The sequence below is a fragment of the Dromiciops gliroides genome, chromosome 3 (genome assembly GCF_019393635.1).
Source record: "Dromiciops gliroides isolate mDroGli1 chromosome 3, mDroGli1.pri, whole genome shotgun sequence".
Taxonomy (NCBI): domain Eukaryota; kingdom Metazoa; phylum Chordata; class Mammalia; order Microbiotheria; family Microbiotheriidae; genus Dromiciops; species Dromiciops gliroides.
Window position 1 is genome coordinate 566,556,743 of NC_057863.1, and position 27,372 is coordinate 566,584,114.

At 37.9% G+C, this 27,372-nt stretch overlaps 1 protein-coding gene across 1 annotated transcript in view; it reads left to right on the top strand.

Annotated features, from left to right (window-relative positions):
• LRCH1 (leucine rich repeats and calponin homology domain containing 1) overlaps window positions 1-27,372 on the top strand; it is a 239,061-nt gene that overhangs the window by 192,949 nt on the left and 18,740 nt on the right. The window contains exons 11-16 of the mRNA XM_043993719.1: window positions 69-155; window positions 1,777-1,866; window positions 1,918-2,017; window positions 12,228-12,300; window positions 15,748-15,852; window positions 27,204-27,313. Coding sequence (XP_043849654.1) covers window positions 69-155; window positions 1,777-1,866; window positions 1,918-2,017; window positions 12,228-12,300; window positions 15,748-15,852; window positions 27,204-27,313 — 565 coding nt within the window. The remainder of the gene's footprint in view (window positions 1-68; window positions 156-1,776; window positions 1,867-1,917; window positions 2,018-12,227; window positions 12,301-15,747; window positions 15,853-27,203; window positions 27,314-27,372) is intronic.

Genomic DNA, 27,372 nt, shown 5'->3' on the forward strand with positions numbered 1-27,372 from the left:
TATTCCTAGGTCCTTGGTGCATCAGTCATGGTGATGGGGTTGTTGCTCTTTCTTGGTTTCTGTCACAGGACAAATTTGTCAGATAACCAAGATGTGGATATAGCAATGATAGATCAACTCAGAGAAGCAGTCGATTTGTTACAGGATCCCAACAGGTATGCATGTTTTCCCTTGATCCTAAGTTTCATCTGCCAGTAATAGTTTAAAATGAATGTTTCCCGCTTATTATTGACCATTTTGTGAGTTCTCAAAGTAAATGATAACTCCATCCCTAAAGAGTTCCCTGAGAAGAGGTCACTGCTCTGAAAATCAGAACACTTACAAGTGAGAAATCCTCAGTGTGCTACCTACCTTTGTGAAGAACAAAAAAGAAGTATAAACAGATTCTTTTCTCCTGACTCATAGAAATCTACTTCAGTCTCTCCTACTTTCCAGTCCATTCTGTGTATTATTGCCCCATTACCCTTGTGAAGCATACCTCCAATAATTTCACTCCCTTGCTCAAAAACGTAATTTCCGGTTGTCTGATACCACAAAAATGTAGTATTTTGGTGTTTGTGACACCTTTTTTTTAATCTTCCTCCTTGAAGTATGTGCCTAGCAATGGAATCTCAGAGTTAACGGATACAGACATTTTATTCACCTTATTTGCATAATTCCAAACAGCTTTCTAGAATGATTATACTAATTCACATCTCCAATAATCATGCATCAGTGTGCCTGTCTCTCTACAACCCCTCTAACATTGACTATTAAATCTGGTGCTCTTTAATATTACTATTTTTCACTTATATATTATAGAGCCAAATAAAAAATATTGTTTTTAAATGTTAATTTCTGATAGAATAAAAAAAGTCAGTTTAGGATCAAAAATATTTTAATATCAGAAAATTAATCGAATTGTTTATTTCTCATTCAGATTTGTTGTATTGCAATAGTAGTATTTGTCTTAGTTTGTTTTCCTAGACCTATTAGCTATTTATGTAGCATTTTCCATAAGTAATTTTAACGTGAACATGACACTGGAATGGTTTGCCATTTCCTTGTCCAGCTCATTTTACAGATGAGGAAACTGAGGCAAACAGGGTTAAGTGATTTGCCATAGGGTCACACAGCTGGTAAGTATCTAAGGTCAAATTTGAACTCAGGTCTTCCATTAACCAAGCCCAGCACTCTATCTACTACTCCAACCACCAGCAGCAGCAGCATCCAATTGTAAATTATGTATTAGAAGTTGGTGAAAAGATTTTACAACTCTTTCAGCATAATTGTTATTTCAAAAGGTGAATCAGGACTCATCTTTTCACATTATTGACGTTTTAAACTAAGTATAAGCACCCTATTAAAGTTCCTTACGTTATCTCTCCGGTTGCCAAGCTATGCCCTAGAAAAGAATTTATTAAATGATCTTCCATCAACTTTAATAAAAATTGCCTCCTTGGGGCAGCTAGGTGGCGCAGTGGATAGAGCACTGGCCCTGGAGTCAGGAAGACCTGAGTTCAAATCCGACCTCAGAAACTTGTCACTTATTAGCTGTGTGACCCTGGGCAAGTCACTTAACCCCAATTGCCTCCCCCACCCCCCCCCAAAAAAAAATTGCCTCCTTTTTGGTAATGAGTTTTGCACTAAAATTTCCTAAGGAACCAAGTATATGAATATTTAGCCCTTTGATATTTATATTCTTTAACTAGGAAATAAAGCTTACTGAACTCTGAAGAAAAAAGCTCAGTGAAATAACTCACAAGAGTATTCCTTCTTTTATTTCAAACTTTATAGATTAAGCACAGATATTAAAGAGAGAAGTGTCATGAATTTCTATCCTATGGACTCAACAACAGCCTTAGAATTACAGGATTCTACATTAAAGTATGTTTAGCTTTTGTTCGTTAATCTGTATTTTTATTTTTCAACCTGAAGATTTATTTTGACGTTTCAATGCATTTGTATGTGTTTCCGCGTCTGTTTCTGGCAGGGCAGTGGTCAATATACAGCGCCGAGTCATCTCCTGATTGTCCAGGTAAGGCAAAACAAATACGTGTGTGTGTGTGTGTGTGTGTGTGTGTGTGTATGTGTGTGTTTTATTTCACTTTGATAAATACTTATAACTGAAATGTTAAATAGGCAAAATCTGAGACCTGCTACTTGAATGTGTTCTAGGTCAGTAAATCTCTACTTTTCCATCTCCTTGCCCTTCTGAATCCTCTTACATATTCAGCATGCCCAGCCTGCTACTAAAAATAAGACACCTACCTATTTTCAAAGTGATCTGTTTGTCCTAGTGATCTGTTTGGGCTAGGTGAAAGAGAAATAATCACAGAGCAAGGTAGACAGAGAAGTGGGTGTTGCAGAAAATGCAGTTTGCTGCATTTTCTTTTTTTTCTTCTTTTTTTTCCAGGAGAAGCTAAGACCCCTTTCTGAAGCAGAGATAGGTTAGGATGAAAGAATGCTAACATCATTATAAATCTCATCTAGCACTAAGATCCCCTAAGGCAAAAATCTTCCTCCCAAATGACAGATATTTGACCAACAAGCAAAGACCAAGTAGTCCAATGATTGGGACCACTACTTTGAACTGGTTGCTTAGGTTAAACAGAATAACACAACTGTATTATGGGCCTGACAAATGAATAGCTAGCTTGAGTAATGGACACTCTCGATTTGTAATTTACTTCCTTGTATATATTTTTCCATTGAGCCCCTCTCATCCCTATAGTAAAATTATTTTATACTCTAACTGGATGACTAAATTTAAGGAAACTTAGGAGAAGAACAGTAAGAAAGGAATATTGTGGTTGCAAAGGTTGTGGTCTTGAAGGAGCCCAGCTCCTAACCTCTATTTCCTTGGGTTGTGGTGTTAGTGGCAGCCAGTACACTCAAGAGCAGAGAGGTCTCCTACACAGGATTGCCCTGAGTCTATTTGGTTTGACTCTGCGACATACTCTTTCAAAGTTTACATGCAGGCAGAGTATGTGACCACATACTTACAGCAGCCCCGAGACCACACCCATTACTCCCCTACTTTCCAGACCAGAACAAAACAGTAACGACCTTTTCCAGTCAGCATACATTTGCACAGTTTTATTCCTTTAACTCCTTAGTTTGCCCCTGGTTAAAATAGATATGTCACTCCTAAAGGTAATGTGTTAATTCTTATCATTAGCACATATTATGTGGGATTGGGTGTCTTCATACCTGGGTTCAAATCCAAACTCACTACTTGGGTGGTAGGGACAAGTCACTTAGTCTCTCAGAGCCTCCATTTCCTTGTCTATAAATTGAGGATAATAATACTTGCACTACCTATCTCAAGGTTGTTGTGAGGAAACCCCTTCCCGATCCTTGAAGCATTTTACAAATAAAGATTATTATGGGTGACTTGAGGTGCTTGAGGAGGAGATCCTGGTGTGTGACCCAAGAGGGGAAGGGTCAGGGCAGCTAGATGGCATAGTGGTAAAGCACCGGCCCTGGAGTCAGGAGTACCTGAGTTCAAATCTGGCCTCAGACACTTGACACTTACTAGCTATGTGACCCTGGGCAAGTCACTTAACCCTCATTACCCCACCAAAAAAAAAAAGAGGGGAAGGGTCGGTCACCAGAAGAAAAAATGGGGTTAGCAGAAATAAACTTTACCTATTTTCCCAATCGGGTCTAGAGCTGACTTTCTTGCTGTGGAACCTTAACATTCTTTTTATCTAATTCTTCTGAATGTTCTTTACAGAAGGTTTGCCTGGGTTCTAGTCCCAACTGTCATTTACTGGCCTTAAAACCTTGGAAAATTACATAACTTCTTAGTTCCTATTTCTTTATAAAGTGGAACTAATTATAATACCCATCCTGCCTCCTTTAAAAGTGTTATTATGGGGCTCAAATGATAGGAATGGATACATATGGGTATGTGAAATGTCCAAGTAATATGCCAAGAGTGAGGTGTTATTATAGTGATTTAACTAGAGCTCTTTCTATCCAAGTGCCTGTGAAATGCCTCTCCTTTGATTATAAAGTATTTTGGTTGTCTAGAAAATAATGTTTAACATGTGTCTAGAGCCCTGTTTCATAATACTTCCTTATCTTAGGGATATAGTTTTCTTTCACTGAGAATGAGTTAAATTTCTGAAGTCAGCTCTGCATTATCCAGTTGAAACTTAATTCTTCACACTCTTTGCTTCTCTTTTATTCTCTTTGACTTGAACTTTGTCCACTTTCACCTGGAAGTAGGAATAGAATAAGTGATATAGGTTGAGTGCCTTTGCTAATGCAGGTTGGCACCTTCTCTGTGATTTAGTCATAGAGCTGACTAGAGCAGAGGTATCAAACACATACCTTGTAACTCCCAAGTGCCTTAACCAGATCAAAATTTAATTGGGAAATGTTTAACAAAAAAATACAATAAAACAAAACAAAAAAAATGTCAGTATGGTTTTCTCGGTCAATTTGAGGTCCACAGGGATCCTTATTTAGGATTTAATGGTCTCTGTTTAACTATTTAAGTTTGACACCACTGGCTTAGAGCACTGAGGCATTTAAGTGACCTTCCTGAGGCCAGAAACTCAGTATATATCAGGAGCAGGACTTGAACCCATATTTTCTTGGCTCTAGGTATACTATGCCATGTTGGGGGGGTTTTGTTTTGTTTTTTGGAAGGCAATTGGGGTTAAGTGACTTGCCCAGGGTCACACAGCTAGTAAGTGTTAATTGTCTGAGGCCGGATTTGGACTCAGGTCCTCCTGAATCCAGGGCCAGTGCTCTATCCACTGTGCCACCTAGCTGCCCTTATACTATGCCATGTTTCCAGGAATAAGATACAATTTAGGTTTATAGCTGTTGATAGTATGGATAACAGCTGTCAGGGAAAAGTGGTCAAACTGAAATCTAAAATGAAATTTCTAAAAAGAAAATTTGTAGGCTTCAGGTGATCTGTATTGTCCTCTTATTGTAACGGCTTCAGAGAATTCCAGGTAAACTCAGGCTGACTCTGGGATGCCCCAAAGGTTATGATGTCATTATATGGTTGGGATCTTTAGATTAAAGAGGGGTTGCCTGCTGAGTTACCATAAATTAATAATAATCACCATGGGTTCAGGGCAAAGTGGAAAACACTTCATCCAAACCTTTGTCTCACCTCCATCTGAGTTAAAAGACATGCACAGTTAGCGGTAGGTCAAGACTAAAGGAATTCAGGTCTCTGTCAACAAGCATCCAACCACCAAATCCCCTGAAGCTCAAAACGTTTTTAGGATCCATGCACATTGTGCTGGCTCACCCAAGAGGGCAGGCAACTTCAGCATCACAGAGGAGGGAATCCTGGGAAACAAAAAAATATTTCAGACATTTCTACAGCATAACTCATTCTATATAAAGTATAAATTAGGGCAGCTAGGTGGAGCAGTAGATAAAACACTGGCCCTGGATTCAGGAGTAAATGAGTTCAAATCCAGCCTCAGACACATGACACTTACTAGCTGTGTGACCTTGGACAAGTCACTTAACCCCCTTGCCCCCCACACACAAAAAAAAAGTAAAATAGAGCTTCTTTAATTAAAAAAAAAATTCTTTTAAAAGTATAAATTACCTGTCAGTGAGCAACATTATGCTTCTCACTCCAGGAACTGATAACACTGCCCCTGATTTGGCGAGCCTGAGGTGAAAGGTTTTAGATGTCCATCAAGGTGTTTGATTCTCCACCATCACCATTAACTATTTGGAGCAAGAAAGCACTCATTACAGTCACATCCAATCCAATCTTCCCCTCCAACCCATGCCAATGTATAGTGATGAGCATAAAATTCATTTTTAGAGATGAAAAGACTGAGGCCCAAAGTGATTTGTCAAAGTTTAGATGAGTAACAAGTGACAAAGGATTTAAATACTGGTCTCAATTCACCATGCTTTTCATTGCTCACTACTGCCTCCCACACATAAGCATGAATAAAATAAATGCTACAAGATTTCAAAGAGCAACCATCAGTATTAGCATCCTTGTGAAGAAAAGCAAGAGAAATGAAAATTGCCTATCATGCTGTTTCCCTGTTCTCCATATGGGCAAGTGTTTCTGAAGAATGCTGTCCATAGTGCAAAATAGCCCATCCATGTGGCAATAATAATAATAAGAAGAAGAAGAAGAAGAAGATGAGAAATGAGTCCCAAGTCCAATTGATCATCCATTTATCCTAATAATCTGACTGGCATGAAAGAGGCCAGTTGGAAGGATTGGGGTAGGGTTGGGAGAGTGATTGCCATCAATTATATTCCCTGTCACAGTTAAGCATAAGTTTCAAATATCCATAGTTCTCCATAGCAAGTTGTTATAGAAGTGTAATCCACAGTTTTAGCTAAATCCTTCTTGAACCTAGTTGTATTTTCAGTGTTAGGGTTTCTTAGGGTATTTTTCTGGGTTTGGAGGAGGTCAAGTATACTTCCTCTTCTTTGTTTAAAACCTTCTTAGGATCTCATGAAATTTAACCTCTCTGGAACCTGGTTCATTCATCTGTAAAATGAGGGGGTTGAATGAGATGATCTCTGAGACGTCTTCCAGTTTAGAGCCTTATGAACTCAAGCATCAAGGTGTTCCCATTCATTCTAGTTCTTTAGGACTTAGTCATCCATGTTTATCTTTTTCATGGTTTTATAAACTTTAATCTTTTTCCATCATTTTTTTAGATTGATAAGACCTACTTTTAGAAATTTAATAAGGGGCAGCTAGGTGGCGCAGTGGATAGAGCACTGGCCCTGGATTCAGGAGTACCTGAGTTCAAATCCGGCCTCAGACACTTAACACTTACTAGCTGTGTGACCCTGGGCAAGTCACTTAACCCCAATTGCCTCACTTAAAAAAAAAGAAAAAAAAAAGAAAAAGAAAAGAAAAATTTAATAGTTACTTAATAGGAAGTCTGTCCATCACCTTGAATATTATATTTGTCTTCCTCTGGACCATGTCCAGCTTCATTTCTCTTCTAGAGATGTAGCAGCCAGAACCATATGCATCATTATAAGTGTGGAATGTCAAATCTGGCCTCAGACACTTGACACTTACTAGCTGTGTGACCCTGGGCAAGTCACTTAACCCTTATTGCCCCACCAAAAAAGTGTGGAATGCTAGATTATAACATCTCAGAGCTGATGGTTTTGGAAATATATTTTTAGACTCCACCCCCCCACCCCCAATTCATTATCTTATACTTGACCAAATAGATACATTCTACTAATTTCCTGCCCTCTTTCACAGGCTGGTAGGTTCTTCCTGAAGTTTATCCAGGTTAAATTAGTATTTTCTCACATGGACATCTTTCCCTCTACAGGCTTACAGATATATGTATATGGTTTTTCTGGATACTGTGCTAAAATGTGTAATCCACTGATTCCTACTGTTTCCTACATTTCTTCATTCTGAGATTTGCTCATTTATCCTTAGCTTTTGTGTCCTTACTCTCATCCAACTCCCTGTCCTTGTTTATAAAGCAATTCTCCAGGATAGAAGTGGCTGGTGGGCCTGGAAAATAAGAAGGTCATGAATTTAAGGAAAGAAAAAAGAAATATAGGGGAGAGTTGGTGCCTAGAATTGCATAGAGGCAACATCTGATTTTTATGACTCCTTTCTATTTTTATGTTTCTCTCCACTCCCTTTCAGATTTAGAATGTAAAAAATATTTTAAGTGGTGGGCCTAAATCTGTGAACTCCTGGCTGGCTATCTGACTGTTCTTAACTGGTAAAGCTATAGCTGGCTATTAGCTGCCTATCTGCCTGGGGGTTTAAAAATTGCCCCAAGTTCTTTAAGCAAGGACTTGCCCCTTCCCCCACTGCCTCTCAGACTGATAAGCAAAAGCCTTTCTTTTAAATAAACAAAGCAGGGTTAAACCAGAGAAGTAGAATAACAAAAGTAAAATGGGACCTGTCTGCTTTTTAAACTTTCTCTCCTGTGCTTCAAATCTCTCGCCTGAGGTTATGCTGGCCATAGCTACCTGCAGCCACGCCTCACTCAGACTGGTTCGCCTTCAGTTCTCTCCAACTTTCTCTGTCCTCTCCGTTTCACTCTTTAACTTCTCTCTCTGTAGCCACCCCTGCTTTACCTTAGCGACCTCTTCTTTCACTGTAGTGACCTCTTTCTCTGTCTTCTTAGCGTCCTCCTTCACTGTCTAACTTCCCTGGTATATAAAAGGCCTCTCTCCTTGGGAACCCCGGGGCCAAGCCCCCACACACATCAAACTAATTGGTTAACCGCCCTAGGGCCACCACAGAGCCCTGTGCCTAGTGCTCAGGGAGCTGTGGGCTGGGTGAAGGAGGTAGGGAAAGGGAGGAAGGGTGTTCTGAGCAGAGCATGAACAGAAGCATAGACATGAAAATTAACATGGAGTACATAGAGGGGCAGCTAGGTGGCATAGTGGATAGAGCACTGGCCCTGGACTTAGGAGGTCCTGAGTTCAAATCCGGCCTCAGACGCTTGACACTTACTGGCTGTGTGACCTTGGGCAAGTCAGTTAACCCTCATTGCCCTGCCCCACCCCCCCCCCCAAAAAAAAAAAGTTTGTGAGGGGTTTTTTTAGAGATTATTGAATATTTTAGGACCTTTGTTTGTATCTTTTAATTGACTAGTCTAATGGCCTTTTCTCAATCTTTATCCTTCATCCTTCTTGACCTGTCTCCAGCTTTTGACCCTTTGCAACCAACCTTTTCTCTTCCCTCTAGATTTTCATGACACCAAATCTCTCTGGTTTTTTCCCCTATTTATATTTCTGACCATTTTTTCTCAATCTCCTTAGCTTGACATTCATCCAGGTCATGCCCACTAATAGTGACTCCCAAGTTCTATCCTTGGCCCTCATCTCTTCTCCCTCTATACTGTTCTACTTGATGATTAGCTATGATGGATTTAATTATCATCTCTGTGCAGATGATTCCCATATCTCCTTATCTGGCTCTAACCTCTCTCCTGACCACAGTTGCTAATCTCTAACTATCTACTGAACATCTCAAACTGAATGTCCCATAGATATCTTGAACTCAGCATGTCTAAACCTGAACTCATTATCTTCCCACTCTACCCCTCTTCCTAATCTTTTTATTACTGTCAAGGGCACCACCATCTTCTTAATCACCCACGCTCACAACCTGGGTGTCATTCTCTACTCTTCATTTTCCCTCTTAAACCTCCAGCATATTCAGTCAGTTGCCAAATCCTATCAATTCTACCTTCAAAACATCTTTCATATATACCCCACTTCTGTCCTCTGACACTGCCACCACCCTGGTACAAGTCCTCATCATCACCTAACTCCTGGACTTTTGCAATAGCCTTCTAGTTGGGCTTCCTGCTTCAAATTTCTCTTCCCACTAATCTATCCTTCTTTCATTTGTCCAATTGAACTTCCTAAAGCCCAAGTTTGATCCATGTCTGATCCTATTCAATAAAATCAAGTGACTCCCCATTTCCTGTCATTTCCAGGATCAAATCTAGAATACTGTTTAGTTTTTAAAACCATTTGTAACCTGACCTTTGTCTTCCTTTTCAATATTCTTACATCTTATAACTGGGGCAGTGGCCCTGAAGTTGGGAGGACCTAAGTTCAAATGTGACCTCAGACACTTACTAGCTATGTGACCCTGGACGAATCACTTAACCCCAATTGTCTTAAACATCCAGGGCCATCTCTAGTCATCCTGACATATATCTTGCTACTAGACCCAGATGGGTCTGGAGGAGAGGGAGTACAGTTAGCAACTTTGCACACTCCTCCCTCACTTAAATCCTGTTCACTGTAAGTCATGACATCACCTTCATGATGCCATTGATTCTCTTTGAGAACAAAGGACGAGCAACAACATCTTACAATCTGCCCCCCATATACTTGGCAATCCAGTGACAGTGGCCTCCTTGCTGTTCAGAAAACGAGTCAGTTTTATCAAGGGTCTATATCATCAAAGGGGCAGACAAGGAGGATGAAAACATGAGGGCCTGCTGAAGACCCTGGTGGAAGGGACTATTTAGTATATATAAATAGCATATATATAAATTAGTATATATAAATAGCATAGTCCAGAGTTTTTTCCCAGGGTTCTTATCCAAGTCAAGTAGGATCAAACATTGCAGGGAGCTTTAAGCTGGTGGGCAGGTTAAAGTTCAAGGAGTATTTCTGATTCATGTTGGAAGTGCAGTGGGAACCTGAGGAACCTGACAGCTGGTTGATATTCAAACTCCTCTCCCCTGCTCCTCCCCCCCGGCCCCCTTCCTTCCGATGCCCTGGTTTCTTCATTTAGTTGTATAGGGAGGCTGCTGGGGTCCTTATAATAGACAAATGAATTTTGACATAGAGCTGCAAGAATAAGTGGCTCAGAGGTTAAATGACTTGTCAATAGTCACATAGTAAGCATCAGGGCCAAGATTTAAACCTAGGTCTATGGGACTTCTCCCACTGTTCTTTTCCTCATCTGTAAAATGAGGGTTTGTTCTCAGTGTGATCCATTTCACTTGAATCCAGCAAGCTTTCCTTTTAAATGCAAGGCACTCATAGATGCTAGACACTGAAAACAAAAGAAAAAATGATTCTCGGCCTCAAAGGAGTTTCCATTTTAGTGGGGGAATACCAGATGTAAGCAGACAAGTAAATACAAAATAATCTGAGGCAAGAGAGCACTAACAATAGAGGAGGATCAGCTGGAAAGGGCTGATTCTTTGATCTCGGGCTTTTTTGGTCTTTTCCATTGCTCTCTGGCTATGAGCTACCACTTGCTTCACTGTGTTCTCAATATGCCTTTCCATAGCAGACTTCCCCAGTTACATTCAGCTGACTATGATGTACTGTGGTTTCCCAGACAACATGGCCAAGCTTATTAGGATGCTTTATAGATTAAGAATATGTGTTTCTGGGGCAGCTAGGCAGCGCAGTGGATAGAGCACCAGCCCTGGAGTCAGGAGTACCTGAGTTCAAATCTAGCCTCAGACACTTAACACTTACTAGCTGTGTGACCCTGGGCAAGTCACTCAACCCCAATTGCCTCACTAATAAAAAAAAAAATTTAAAAATTTCTAAAATTTTAAAAAAGAAAAGAAAAGAATATGTGTTTCTTAATGTGCCTGTGATGTCATATATGGATCTATTATGGATATAATGAATATGACATCCATTTGATTGTCCAGACACCTTTTTTTCTCCCTCTCACTTACTTGTTTGATTGCTTCCTGAATCTCTGAGTTTATCCAGAATTTTAGATAGGTGAGGTGCCTGTATTATAATTTCTTGTGTTCTGCCTTTTTAATCAATGGGCCTTTTTAATCCGTTTGTGTGACCACATATACATGTTATTCTACATTATGAGTTTCATGTTATTATGTTATATTGTTTGTGCAATACACTCAGCCTAGTCTATAAAAACTACTGAATGTTTTGTTTTGTTTTCCCTGTCAGTGCAAAATGATCTGGATTTAGGAAGTATGGGGATCCGATGTTTCTCAAAATGAGGTAAGCTGCCCTAGAGGCAAAAGGAAGAAATAAATGATTGCTGTGCTCTGAACCTGGCACATTTCCTACCAAAAAATAACATGCGAGTCGTAGTGATTAATGAGTGAATTGAGTGTGGCAGGCTCTCAGGGGAATCCTCAATTTCATCTGATACCAACATATCTCACCAACCCAATCCTGATTAAAGTTTAATTTTTAAGAATTAAACTCAAAATTTCTCTTCTTGGAAACAGTCATGGAAACATTTCATAGAGTACTGTAATTTGTAGACAGTTCTATTAACACTGAAAATAGTACACAACATGGTCGACATTTTGAAGATCCTTATATCCATAAATGATTCAATATGTTGTTTCCCTATATACTGTACATCTGTTCAGTTTCATCTTTCTTTTCCTAACCCCATTGTATTATAAACTCCTTTATCAGATGTGTGCTAAGCCTGTATGCATAAATATGTATTAGATGTGAGGGAGAAGAGGGTTCTCATTTCAATTGGTCTTGATGCACCATCTGTTCTGAAATATTTTTACAGTTTTCATACTGTTTACAACAAAAGTCAAATGAGTGCTAAAAGCAGACTTTATTTCTTAATACAGAGATTTAATAGAGATGTTCTTCTATCATTATAGTTTTGTCTTCCCTTTTGTCACAATGCAGCAATGATACCAAAGCAGACTAAGACAGTGGTGCTGCATAGTTGTTATCCTATTAGATAAATCAGTATACTTAGTTATTTTTCAATATCTTGAATTTCATCTTCCTTGTAACAGCAGGTTAAAGAGGACTCCCCTGCCATCTCACCTACTGCAAATAGCCCTGCTCCATTTGGCCTGAAACCTAGATCCGGTAAGTTAAAATGGGAGGGGAAAAACTCCCTATGAAACACAAGCTGAATTAGTCCTTACACATACTTGTAAAGAACTCAATTGTTTCCCTTCAGGACTTGAAACCTATGCCTTATTAAGTCATTAACACCCTCATCCCTGAAAGAGATGCAAAATCTTTGGTGTTCAGATCCTGATAAGATATGAGGAGTGCAGATTTTAGACCATTGTATTTTTAGTGAATCAGCATTTGTTTGGTTATCACCTACCTTCAAATAATACCAAAAACATGATCAGTAAGGGAATCTGGGGAACAAATAACCTGCAAGGATATTTACCATAAGAAGATACCCACTAGACATAACCTAGCATATGAAAGGAAATGCAGTGTTTTCCTCTGATCTCAAGGACTTATAGTGAACTCTAAGTTGAAATTTAATGGGTAAGCAGATAGGATAGAGAAGGTCTTTAACTGAGGCATTCCCCCACTTCTTTGACATATTTGATAGATGCTAAATATTTACTTTTAGGATAGGGCTTATTTGGGTGGTTTGGGATACTGCAGCAAATTGACTTTCAGTAAATATTTATATGCCATGCACCAAAGAAAAATGTAATGGTGCCATAGCTAGTGTGCACCATGACAACTCCCCCATTATACAACATTGCATGACAAAAGTCTGTTCTGGACTCCCTCCGGTCGTCCTTGTCCTGGGACTTCTGGAAGGGGAGCTCGTTATAGCACAGCCACGCAGCAGCCCAGACAGAAATGTAGTGAGACCCCTTTGTCTTTAAGAAAATGATTGAATGGAACTTCCATTAGGCAACACTGTGTGTGTGCTGGTGCTTTGTTTAATGCCAGAATAGGGGCATGAATAAATTACAACTCTATGCAGGAGAAATTTCCACTCACATAAGTAGAACTGGCTGTAGGAAGTCCATGCTGTCAGTTCCTCTTCTTCATCTAAATTTCTGAAATTATACCCTCTCAGACTTTCACTAATAATTTTATTTCCTTGGACTTAGAACAAAAACACTCACTACTAGTGCTTTTATCACGAACCAATCAACAGCGGACCGGACCTTGTCTCCCTCTAATATATCGGCATTTTTAGAAACCCACCGAAGTAATTTCGCCTTTTTAAAGAAAGGTCCCCATACGAACCGCGCACAGATGGTTTTTTACAAGCCGATTAATTATGCAGAAAAGTGAATACCACTTTTTGGACCTACAAAATCCCTTCCTTCTTGGGCAGGGTGCATGAAGAGGTAGCATATCGACCATGGGGGGTACTATTATTACACAGTTTGCAACAAGTGCCCCTGGTAAACAACGGCTATTTTCTTACATCTAAATATGCCAAGAGTTTCTCAGGTGTGTATGAATATAATCATAAATTCTGTCTCTCTCATAGTGACTCAACATGGTAGTTCAGGGTACTTAAAGAATCATGCTATTGAGGCTGAGGATACAAGTTTGAAAACCACGTGGGCCTACTTCCATGGACATAGACTATATCTCTGTCCTAGACCCAACCAGCTGTTTTGCAGATGTGTGCCGAAGTTAGGAGGGAGGACTGGTGGAAAAGTCTCAAGAAATGAATGAAATCCTAGTCCCATCACTGAAAAAACAGTGTAGATTTGTGGCCTATTGCTGATGAGTCAATAGTTATTCTCTGTATTTGAAGGATGATACAGATATGGACCTGTTCCCTTTACAATAGACTCTTTCTATTTTGTGTCCTGTCTATTTTGCTCCATTAACTAACTTGCTGTCTCACAAACTGCTTTTTAAATGATTTAGGTTTTTTTGGCTCTTTAAAATTCTCACTTAATATTAATTAGGGCCTAAAATGTTAAAGCCATTTCAAATTCTTTGTAGTGGAGAATACAAGTAACACATTTTTCTGAATATGATATATAGACTTGATGATTTTCCCTTGGATTTTGGAACTTCTCTGTATTCTAGAATGCAGAATAGTCACTCAGAAAGCATAAGAATTGTTGAAACCCCATGGCATTTAATTGCTATTGATAACACTACCATCCTGAGGAGTACCAGGGTGATTACAACTGAATCTGACATCTGATTTTTTCAACATTTTTAATCTTTTTTTTTTATTACATCATGTGTTTTTCTTATTTTTTTTGCAAGATATTAATAATCTCAAAGAAAGCATGAATTAAAATTTGGTGCACACATCTTTGGATTTATATATAGCTTTTTGTTGTTTAATTAAAACCATTTTATTTTATTAAGATTGGCCATATGGGGGCAGTTAGGTGGCACAGTGGCTAGAGCACCGGCCTTGGTGAGTCAGGAGGGCCCTGATTTCAAATCTGGCCCTCAGACACTTGACCACTAGCTCAGTGACCTTGGCAAGTCACTCAACCCCAATTGCCTCACCAAAAAAAAAAAAAATGGCCCTAGAGTTTAAAGACAATTTTTCATAGGCTAACACACAGTCAAAAATTAATGAATTTGAATAGCCCTTCTAGTCTTCTTTTTGAGCTACCGTATTTCCCCTAAGACACTTTTCTTTACATCTTGTGTATATATATATATATATTTTTTTTTGCGGGGCAATGGGGGTTAAGTGACTTGCCCAGGGTCACACAGCTAGTAAGTGTCAAGTGTCTGAGGCCGGATTTGAACTCAGGTACTCCTGAATCCAGGGCCGGTGCTTTATCCACTGTGCTATCTAGCCACCCCCCTTGTGTATATTTTTAAAGATAATTTTTAACCAAATATATTTGTCACCAAGACCACACCACTTTTTTTTTTATCCGGTAGTTTCCCATGACCCATTAAATAAAGACTTGGAATGATATTTGCTTATCACATGAATCTAGTACATAGATGAATAAGGTACAGATTATTTTCTCAATTGCCAAATGATTGACTCACAAATGCTTGAATTTCAAGGTTGTCTTATTTTGAAGAAGTGAAATAACATTATCTAGTAGAAGTTTCATGCATAAGTAATACTATTTCTGTAAATAAATAGTTTTTAAAAATAATCACATCTACACAGGTACTATACCATGTAACTAGTTTTTGTGGGACTCATGTTTTCTCTTTTGCAAGCATCAGTTATTTGGGAGGATTTCTGATAAATGCATCCCCTGGCTTGTTTGTATATAATCTATGGGTACTCTTTCTTGCAACTTACTCTTGACAAAGATAACTGCTCTAAAGCTGTACAATTGTGGTAATGTTAACAATATTAACTGCATGTAAAAATCTATGGTAATTACTAACACTCAATTTTTATTCATTCTTTTTATTTCATGCACCATCTTTCATCTTTCTCCCCAATGTTATACATTTTAATTAATCTCATATAAATTAAATCCTTTTCATTTCCATGCATTCCTAATGCCATTTATGAAATGCTGCTGCCCCTTTGGTTTTTCCTGGTCCCTGTGCAACTATATGTGGACCAATTCTCTCGCTCCTCTCCTGCAGACCCATCCCTCACTCTTCCTCCTATCTCCTTCAACAAACTTACACAGGCACAAACATGGGACAACTATAGCTACAATATTCCATCAGAAGGAGACAGTGACAATGGTAGGTGGTTTTGTACATATTTGTTCAATTATACATGGACATGCCAGTGAACATACTGAGTATTTAATAATGTAGGCCTCATAGCAGCTCAAATTGCAAAACATTCAGATGCATGCTTGTGAAAAGAGAAGATGTGTACTTTAAGGACCAGTAAAAAAAAAAAGTGCATGTTAAATGTTCTATAGCATGTTTTAGAACACAATTTAACCAAGTAAAAATCCTGGACATATTGTGAACCAAAATAACCTACAGAATAATTTCACCTTCTGTATTTTCCTAATTGTCTTCAAATTTACAAGGATCTGGGTTTTGTGATCTAAAAGAAATCTGAGTACATTTAAACCTCTGCTTTTTCTACATGTAAAGTAGGGGATTTTTGAGGCAATTCAATTTTTTTCATTCAACAAACATTTATTAAGTTCCTTCTCTGTGTTAGATATTAAAGGAAATATATTTTCTTTTTTTCCCTTTATCAATTTATTTTATTTTCAGTACCAGATTCTCTCCCTATGCTTTCCCTTTTCCTCCCCCACCCATCGATAAAGGAAGAAAAGTAGAACCCATTTCAAAAATGTATAGCCGTGCAAAACAAATTCTAACATTAGCCATATTTGGAAGTGGGGGTGGGGCAAGCGAGAAAAAGAAGGAAACAAAAATATATACACTTCAATCCACAATTATGAGTTCATCAGTTTTCCATCTGGAGCTAAGAGTATATTTCATTGTACATCCTTGAAATTGTGGTGGGTCATTGTGTTAATCAGAGTTACTAAGTCTTTCAAAGTTGAGGTATTCTTTACTGTATTGCCTTTAGTGTATATATTGTTCTCTGAATTCTTCTCCCTTCTCTCTATATCAGTTCATATAGGTCTTCTCAGGTTTTTGAAAACCAACCCCCATCATCATGTTCTTATAGCACAATAGAATCCATTATATTCATATACCATAACTTGTGCAGTCATTCCCTAATTGATGAGCATCCTCTCAGTTTCCAGTTCTTTGTCACCACAAAAAGAGCTGCTGTAAATATTTTGTACATGTGAATCCCTTTCCTCTGTCTTTTGATCTCTTTGCAGTACAGACCCTAGTAGCAGTTTGTTGGATCAAAGGGTGTCTACAGCTTAATAACTTTTTGCATGTAGTTCCAAATCATTTTCCAGAATAGTTCACAGCATCATCAACAGTGAATTAGCATACTTATTTTCCTAAACTTCTCCAGCATTTGTCAGTTTCCTTTTTTGTCATCTTAGCTAATATGATGACTGTAAGTAGGACTCAAAGTTGCTATAATTTGCATTTCTCTGTTTATTAGTGATTAAAGCATTTTTCCCCTATGGCTATTGATAGCTTGGATTTCCTCCTCTGAAAACTGCCCAGTCCATATTCTTTGACTGTTTATCAGTTGGGGAAGAATCAAATTAGATTTGTGACTTCTAATTAACCTCATTGGAGGGACCTAAATGATATAATTGTTTCATAAAATTCCGGGATTCTGTATAGTTTATCCTTTATAGAAAACAGTGATCATAAGAAAATGGATTATTTATATATCTTGACTCTACATATCTAGAAATGATATGACATTGACTTAGTATGTTTATGCCCCCTTGTCAAGAATATAGATTTGCCAGCTAATGTTAATATGGGACATCTTTTATTTGATGCCTCTTGAATGTCAGAGGCAAGGAGTAAAAAGAAATCAGTGCGGGCAGCTAGGTGCACAGTGGATAAAGCACCAGCCCTGGATTCAGGAGGACCTGAGTTCAAATCCAGCCTCAGACACTTGATACTTACTGGCTGTGTGACCCTAGGCTAGTCACTTAACCCTCATTGCCCCTACAAAAAAAAAAGAAAAGAAAAGAAAAGAAATCAATGTATATTGAATAAACGTACAAATACTACTCATACCTTGGGTTTTTTTTTAAAGAATTAGCTGATGATGAAGATAAGAAAGATTAAATATCATTAAAGATATGTTAGATGACAAAGATACAATTTACATATTGGTGAAAGAAGAGCATTGCAAACACAAAAGGAAGATCAGTTTTCTAACAATATACATTTCTCCCTGTGTAAGTATGTCCTCTTGAATACATATAAATTTTAAGCTATTAACTGTTAACTTTTCACCAGATTAATATGGATTAATCCCATATGTAGAATAGTGAGCTGACTTTTGTGGGAGAAGAGGGAAGGTTTGATTCTATTCAAAAGGAATTTTAAAATTCCACAATTCCACAATAAAAACCTCAATTGAAGTCATTCCACTAAAACCTGACAAATGCAAAACTCCTATCTCCAATAGAGACAGTTGAAAAAGATTAGCTGGAAACTTTCCTGTTCTTTCCTTTAAAGAGGGCTTAAGGGGGCAGCTAAGTGGTGCAGTGGATAAAGCATAGGCCCTGGATTCAGGAGGACCTGAGTTCAAATCCAGCCTCAGACACCTGACACTTACTAGCTGTGTGACCTTGGGCAAGTCACTTAACCCTCATTGCCCCACCAAAACAAAAAACCAACCAAAAAAAGTTAAAAAAAAAAAAAAAAAGAGAGAGAGAGGGCTTGAAATTGAGGTTTTAAGAAAGCAAAACTATCTAACTAAAAATCCAATGCTGATTCAAGGAATTAGAAATTAGAGGTATGAAGTTGATATAGTACTAGAATTAGATTTATAATATTTCAGAGTTGAAAAGTATTTTTCAGATCATCTAATACAATTCTGTCTTTTCATAAATGAGGAAATTGGGGCCCAGGGAGTATGACTTAGGTCACATGATAACTGAATCAAGACAAAAACTAGGTCTCCAGACTCACCAATGTGCTTTCAGTGGAAAGAGTGAACAAATATTGATTACCTTGTCCAAGGTCCTGTACCATATTGCTTCATTTTTTTTTTCATTAAACTCGTCAGAATTCTGCTAAAAAACAAAGCAGTCTAAAATCCCTATCCCTAAGAAATACAGTCACTTATAGAGTCACTCATTTATCATTTCTAGTCACAAATCAAATTTTTTAAGAAGGCATATCCCAATGTGCTCAGCAGTAATAATGAAGGATTATTTTTTAATTATTCATGCAGCAACATCAAAAGTGCCATGTTTATTAGGTGACATTTTACCACTATTTGCCATTCATTTATAAAATGCCTCACAGAAGGGATTTCTTTGTGCTTTAAAACATCCGTGCCAAACATTTGGGCTGATGTCCAAATGAATCTTGATGTCAGTCTTCATTCTTTCAAGGGCTATATTTTGCCCTGTGATATGTGAATACATTTTCCTGTGTTATCTTTTTGATAAGTAGCTACCTCATGTATTCACAAGTACAAGGACCAGTGTTGGTTTCTGCTATAGGTCGAGGGGCAAACTGCTAACGCATTTATTCTCTAACAAGATCTAAGTGTTGGGAAAATCCAGCTATTCTCAATGCATCTGTTGTTACTTCAAAATGAGAACAAAGCAACATGCAATTTACTAGATGAATCTTTTCTGCTGATATCTTCCTCCATTATTCACTGTCTTACTAATAGCTGTCACTCAAACATGTCTAAATGGGTATCTCATTATCAACTCAGCTTGGCATGAAAATAAACCTATCTTTCATTTTTACTCTTTACACCTTTGTCATTCTTACCAGTATTGCCAATTCTGTCATTTCTTGTCCTTTCCTGGTTTAACTTTAAATTCCCCTTTGCATTCATGTGTCTCCTTCTAAAATTTTTCACACAAATCAACAAATTCAACTCGGCAAATGCTCGGTGAAAGATATTATGCTGGTCATAGGAGATATAAAGATGAAAAAAAATATGGTCCCTGCCTTTCTGGAACTGATAGCCTAATGAGGAATACAGCATGCAATATGTAATAAGGATGCTTCAAGGTAGAATGTGGTTGGAGCAAAAGAAAAATTAAGACACTGTGATAAGAAAATATGAAGTAGAAGAAAGCAGTTTCATAGAAAGTTTCATGGAGAAGGAGCCTCCTGATATGGGCCTTTTGAAAACAGGATTTCAGTAAGTGAATATTTAGAGAGCTATGGACTTCAGGCATGGGAGTCCTTCTGAGCTAACGCACGGAGGCAAGAGAGGTTAGATAAAATCAAAGAACTCAGAAAAGAGTCCAAATTGGCTCTAAGGGAAAGTTCTAAGAAGAGGAATAGTAGGAAACAAGACTGGAAGGATTAATTGGGGTCAGATTATAGAAGGAATTAAATTCTAGGATAAGAAGTTTGTACTTTATACTGTAGCCCCTGAAAGTGTTTGAGAATTAGGAAGACGGACTTAGCAGCTGAGTTGAGTGAATTTGAGAGTGAAAAAACTAGAAGTAGAGAGACCAGTTAAGAGGCTTTTGTCATAGTCCAAGCAAGATATAATAAGTACCTGAACCTGGATAAAAGCAAGTATCCAAAATTAGGAATTTTCTGAATCTGCACAGATCATGATTTTCTGGAACATTTTCAGTTATTAATTTGACCAAGAATATAACTGCCTTAATAGTTATTTATTTCCTAATGAGATCTAAGTATTGGAAAAGTATAGCTATTCTCAATGTATCTGTTGTCCACTTTTTTGTTATCATTTTAAACCCCAGTATTTCTAAAATTTATTCTCCAAAAGTATGTCATCGATCCACTGGAAGTATTATGGTAGCAGCTCTGGGTAGATAACCACAAGAATTTAAATTTACACAATTTTTGAAGCTACTTCCTATGGGAAATGATGAGAGGAAGTGGACAAGGAAACAGGTTGGAGGAGAAAGTATACCTTGGAAAGAGCAGTCCTTTGGTTATCCTTTGGAGCATGGAGCATCCTGAGGCCTAAACTTTTTGTCCAGCTCCTTGAAGTTCTCACCATGCTGTGGCTTTCATTTTTTGCATCGTATTCAGGAATAAAGCACCTTTCTATCTCCTTTGAGTCATTTTTCTCTCTCTTGCAAGTTTTGAAGTTCCTTATTTAAGGGATTATTTTTTGTTTAAGTGTGGCATGATCTTGAGTCACATGCATAGTGTTCATACCAAGATATGAGGCTGCAGAACTTCAGTCCAATAGATAGCTATTTCAAAAGTGTATACATTAGAGCCCCAAAATAACCTTGGGACACTATATGGTTCAGCCTGTGGCTAATTATGAGTCCCGTTGACCATATCCTCAACAAGTAGTTTTCCAGCTTTTTCTTGAAAAACCTTTCTTTGAAAAGAAAACTCCCTTCTAACACAGCCTACTGCTTCTTTGGGTAGCTCCACTCCACTGATCAGTATCTTCTCTCAAGACCCAATCAGAACAATCCTCTTGTCCAAGCTTGGGTAGCAAGGTTCCCAAAGTGGGGAAGCTCGTTCGTCCCCATCCCTCAGTTAAAATTAGCAGTTAAAACCATTTTACACACACACACACACACACACACACACAAAATCTGTATTATATGTATATATACACATACACTTACATCCATATATTCACACATATGTGCATATATATGTGTGAATATATATAAAGATATATGTATTTACAGTTACCCCTTCCCTAACACATACAGAAGCATTTCATATTTGACCTTGAATAAAAATTTAAAACAAACAAACAAGGAAGCCTTTCCCATCAGAGAGTGTTTAATGGCACAAGAATAGAGTTTAGTTTTTTTTTTTTAAAACGTAGGGCATGGTGTTAAATCTTGGAATTCAGAACATGTGCTAATTCTTTGTATAATTACAGCATGTTAATTCCAAAGAAATTAAATCTGAATTGAATGCTTTCAGGTCAGCATACAAAGCTTAAGTGATCTTTCCCTAAAAATAAAAATTTCAGGTGCCTAACAGATTGGATGAATCTTCTGAGCACACAGATGCTCAGATGTATATAGATGTGCCTGCAAAATTGATCCCTACATGAGAGAACTCATGCAATCTTTTTCTTGGCCTACATAGTTGAATCCTTTGGGTAAGGTTATTCACTACTGCCTGCAGGCCTCTGATTTACAGATGCATCTTTTTGGCCAATTGGTTTATAAGCACAAATAAATCCTTTCCGACGGGGTTTTTTAAATGCACTTTGTACTATAACAACTACACTATTTATCTTTTATAACTCCCTCTCAACCCATGCAGAGACAACTTAAATTTGAACTTGGCAGCCATAACTTTAAAACCATCAGTTGTCTATAAATCCATGATCGAGGATCACTTTGTAGCTTCACATGATGCAATTGCTAAAAAAAGGGGGGAAAAAATCATTTAATCAACAGACATTTATTAAGTACTTCTAGTGTGCCTGGCACTATACTAGTCACTAGAAATACAAAGAGAAAAAAAAAATTTTAATTAAAAAAAAGAAATACAAAGAGAAAAATGAAGTGGCCCTGCTATTAAAGAGATTCTATTCTTTTGGGGAGGGAACATATAACTATATAAGTATCTACAAATGACATACAAAAAGATAATTTCAAGGTAGTTTGGGGAGAGGGCACTAGCAGCAAAGGGGGATCAGGAAAGGTGAGCTGTCACATTTGAAATTATTCTTATACTGCAGTTAGTCTTATTACAATTGTTGATATTTGGTTGTTTCAGTAGTGTCTGACTCTTTGTGACCCCTTTAGGGCTTTTCTTGGCAAAAAGATACTGGAGCGGTTTGCCATTTCCTTCTCCAGATAATTTTACAGATGAGGAAATTCAGGCAAACAGGGTTAAGTGATTTGCCATAGGGTCACATAGCTGGTAAGTATCTGAGGCCAAATTTGAACTCAGGTCTTCCTGACTCCAGGTTCAGCACTCTGTCTATCCACTATACCACCTGGCTTCCCAAGCGTTGGGATGCTTTCCCCTTAAGGGAGGAATGTCTCATAGTTGAGATGTACCTTGAATAAAGTCAAGGATTCCAAGGTACTATGATGAAAAGGGAATAGATTCCAGACATGGGGGAATAGCCATTGCAAATTGGGATGGAAAGAGAAAAACATGTCACCATGCACAGAAAGACTATTTTCCACTGTACCTTGGGCTTTTTCCAGGGGAGAGAAGGGACATCAAGGAATTGCTTGGTCGTTTTGGCTGGATTGTAAGGTAAGAGGAAGGGGATAAGGTATAATAAGGCTAGTAAAATAGGCTATGGCCAGATTTTGAAGTACTTTATATGTCAAACAGGCATTTATATTTTACCCTAGAGATGATAGAGATCCTCTGGAGTTTATTGGGTACTTAAGGAAATCAGTTTGGCTGTTGTGTGGAGGCTGGATTAGAGAGAGGAAAGGCCCCAGGCAGGGAGAACAATTAGGAGTGGATGTCAGTAGCTCAGGAGAGGAGTAATAAGGGTCTGAACAAAGGAGGTGGCCCTGGTGAGGGAGAAGGGGCGAAATGTGACATGAGTTTGGGTAATTGATTAGATGGGCAGGGTGTGAGAAGGAAGCCTCAAAAATGTTGTCTAGACCTGATGAAGCCCTTAAAATCTACAAAGAATAGGGCTGACAGTTTCATTTTTCTGAACCTTTTGAGCCAATTTGGGCCCTTCCTTTACTGTTTAATATAATTTGAAAGAAAAATACTAAGCAGTATGATCAGACCTGTCCTCGGGTTACCAGCATAATTATGTCATGACCAAATGAAAGGGAATACAGAGTGCAAATTATAGCATAATTATCTAAAGACTGTGCTGGGTATATTACAAAATGAGATACAAAAGTGAGCGCTATTATCTCAAAGCTACTAACTCTCTATTCTCAAGTACACCATAGTAATGAAATATGCACCTAAAGCTAATGTTACACTCAGAATTTCTCTAATCTTATGAATATTTGAGGAGTGTTGGACATGGAGTCACAAAGACCGGAGTTAGAAGCCCACTTCAAACCCAAGCTGCATCACCTGGGGAGATTCACTTAATTTCTCTAAGCTTCAGTTCCCTCATCTACAAAATGAGGATGGTGTCTAACTTAACAGCATTGTTCTAAGGATCTTGAGATAACAAATGTAAAGTATTTTGCAAACCTTACAAACCACAGGGCGTCTCTTTTTTTGGGGGGTGGGGGGTGGCAATTGGGGTTAAGTGACTTGCCCAGGGTCACACAGCTAGAAAGTGTCAAGTGTCTGAGGTCGGATTTGAACTCAGGTCCTCCTGAATCCAGGGCTGGTGCTCTATCCACTGCGCCACCTAACTTCCCCAACAGGGAATCTTTTGATGGCATAATTTCCATATAACAAATAATCATAGATATTCAGGGATTTTATTTTCAAAAAAGTGCATGGTATCATTATGAAGGAAAAATGTTGAAAAATAAAAATATTTTTTAAAAATTTTTAAAAGAAAAGAAAGAAAAAAGAACACCTACAAATCAAAGCTAGATGCTTAAGCAGCCCTGGGCTTGCAGTCAGGAAGGCATGAGCTCAAATCCAGTTTCAGTATCTTACTAGCTGTGTGACTTCGGGCAAGTCACTTAACTTGTTTTGCCTCAACTGTAAAATGAGAATAATAGCAGCCCCATGGTTTTTGTGAGGATCAAGTGAAATAAAATTTGTATAGCACATAGTACACAATATATAGATATTCATTATTAATATTATCATTATTAGCTCAAATGCCATGCCAATAATTTCATCTCTTAATAAGGCTTAAGTCTTTGAAGTGTGTGTGTGTGTGTGTGTGTGTGTGTGAGAGAGAGAGAGAGAGAGAGTGTAATCCTGGACAAGTCACTTAACCCTACTTGCCTCAGTTTCCTCATTTGTCAAATGAGCTAGAGAAGGAAATGGCCAACCATTCCATATCTTTGCCAAGAAAACGCCAAATGGAGTCACGAAGAATTGGACATGACTGAAACAACTGAGTAATAACTTTGAATTGTTCCTTTTGGGTTATACGAAAGAACAGGATTCATTTAGCTTCCTTGATGCTACGTGTTTAGTGTACAAATTCCCAATAAAAAATCTCTTGGAAATATCAAAACATAATCGGCTGACTAATATTACCGGGAATTTGCATTTAAACAGTATTGCTGCAGCGCCCCCTTGTGGCCAAATGTAGTAATACCTAACTTTGTAAACAGCCTTTTGCTTTAAACTAGGTATAAATATCCTTTTCCAGTGAATTTGTTCAATTTAACGTGCATTTTGGTTCCTTAAGGATGATTCTTTCTTTGATCAGATAATTGCTCCAAGGAATATAGCCAACCAGTTCATTTAAACTTCTGTATCTCCTAATCCAATACCTTTTGTTTCTTATTATTTCTTGGATAGGTCATTGAAAGTTTGTTAAATTCAATGTACTTTTTTGACATTTACAGTACAATATCTATCAATGAATGTTTTCAATGTAGGCACAACAAAAGTTTAGTTAACCAGCACCAACAAGTTTAGAGAAAAGCATATTTGCTTAGTATTGGGTTGCATTTCCATTCTTTCTTTCCATCTCCTAGAATTTGTCAAAATAGACATCAGTTTTCTTCTTCCCTTCAATCTCTTCTTTTCTTCACCTTGCCTACCTTTTCTTCAGCCTCTTCTTTTTTTTCACTACTACTCTTTGCCCCAGCTTGCTGCTCTTACAGGTTGTATCATCTCTTGTGTTTGGCTTTTCTAACTCTTTAGTATTTTAGTGACCAATAACAATCTCTTTGATTTATCTTTGGCCTTTCATAATGTTGATTTTCCCTGCAACTTCTTGATTAATCATAGTCCTGGCTTCTTGAAGACTATGATTATTTAGGCACAGAATAATTGAGGTTTTTCTTTATATTTAAAATGTTGGCAAACTTTCATATAACTAAATTCAATTTAAATGTAGAACACCTTAAACCAAAACACCTTAAACATTTTTAAAGTAGTTAAATTATAAATCATTGGTGATTATAAAAAATTGACTTAAGTTATTAAAAATAAAAAGGCTACTTTTCATCTTAAGCTTATTTACTTAAGTAGAAGTATTTGTTCCTTTTTATATGATGCTGAATTCCTAATGAAGTTTGGACCAGTATTTGGAGATTCATTTTGACCCTGGATGAGTCATTTGCCCCCTCCCCCCAATTTCTTCATTCTTCACTATTCTTGTTTACAGGGGTTGATGCTGTGAGAGGGAATAATCTTCAATATTTAAATAATATTTTGTGGTTTCAAAAGTGCTGTGCATGTATTATTTCTTTCAACACTCACAATAGCCCTCTGAGTTGAGTTGTACAAATATAGTTCCTATTGATTAGGAAAACAAAGTTTATAGAGGGTTGAGGGAATTAACCCTCCCTTGATCAGGAGTCAGGGGTTGAGTGAGTGTTGGAACAACTTGGATGATCTGACTCCAAACCCATCAGTCTTTTCACTTACGTGTGTCACACAGTCAAAATTCTAAATTTCAAGGCAGGGATTCTTTCTCTGGCAAATGTGGGAATGCTGACAGATGATTTGGAGTTTATTGAGGGAAAAGACACTGAGGTTGGAAAGGGTTATCACCTCAGAGAGTGAGTTGTTTGCTAGGATACTAAAGGATAACTAAAATTGGCATGATAGAACAGGGTAAGTAAGTGGGAGTTACTTACCTAGCATAGACTCCACACTTTCTCTCTGGAAGCATTCCTTAATAAAAAGTTTCCGTAAGATGGCTTCCTCTTTCCTGGTCTCCTCCCATCATATTTGAAACTGATTATTATGTTGCAATCAGGGTCATCTCACTTTTGAAAGTACAGGTATGCTCTTTACCAAAAGGAAGGAGTCTTTCATGTAGTATACATCAGCACTCAGAAAAGGCAGGATTCTTTCCCAATTCACTTTTTTTAAATGTTGCATGTTATCACAAAGTTCTTAATCAAGACATATCAAGGTCTGTATCAAAGAAAACATTAGTTTATGCTTATTTTTGTGTGTGTGAGGCAATTGGGGTTAAGTGACTTGCCCAGGGTCACACAGCTAGTAAGTGTTAAGTGTCTGAAGCCTGATTTGAACTCGGGTCCTCCTGACTCCAGGGCCGGTGCTCTATCCACTGCGCCACCTAGCTGCCCCCTATGCTTATTTTTAAGTTTCTAAAAAATAGATGTCAGTATCTTTATTTAAAACAATTTATTGATCAAATAGAAATACAAATAGAAGCCATGTGAAAATGAGAGGAAAAAAAAGAGAAGAGGTAAAGATGGGTTCCAGCAATGATCCAAATCTTTCCCTTTATGCTAAGTCATTCTCACAAAAAGTTCATGTGTCAATGGGAAATAATATAGTCTAAATCTTAGAGAGGCTCCAATCCATAGGGAGGAGGAGGTAGAAGAAAACCTGAGCTTTCAAGAAGGGGAAATATGGGACTTTGATAGTGAAACTTTGTCTTGTCTGATGCCTAAAGACCCGTTGATGGCAATATGTGAAAAGCCCTCCTTAAAGGATTTGTTTTCTTTCTGTTGCAGTGTTCTTGAGACCACAGAGGAATTTGGAGTCCATAGATCCTCAGTTTACAATTAGAAGGAAGATGGAGCAAATGAGAGAAGAGAAAGAGCTTGTGGAGCAGCTTCGGGAGGTATGGGAGGAGTCCTTTTGAGGTTCTTGCGTGGGGATTCAGAACTCTGGGCATTTCAG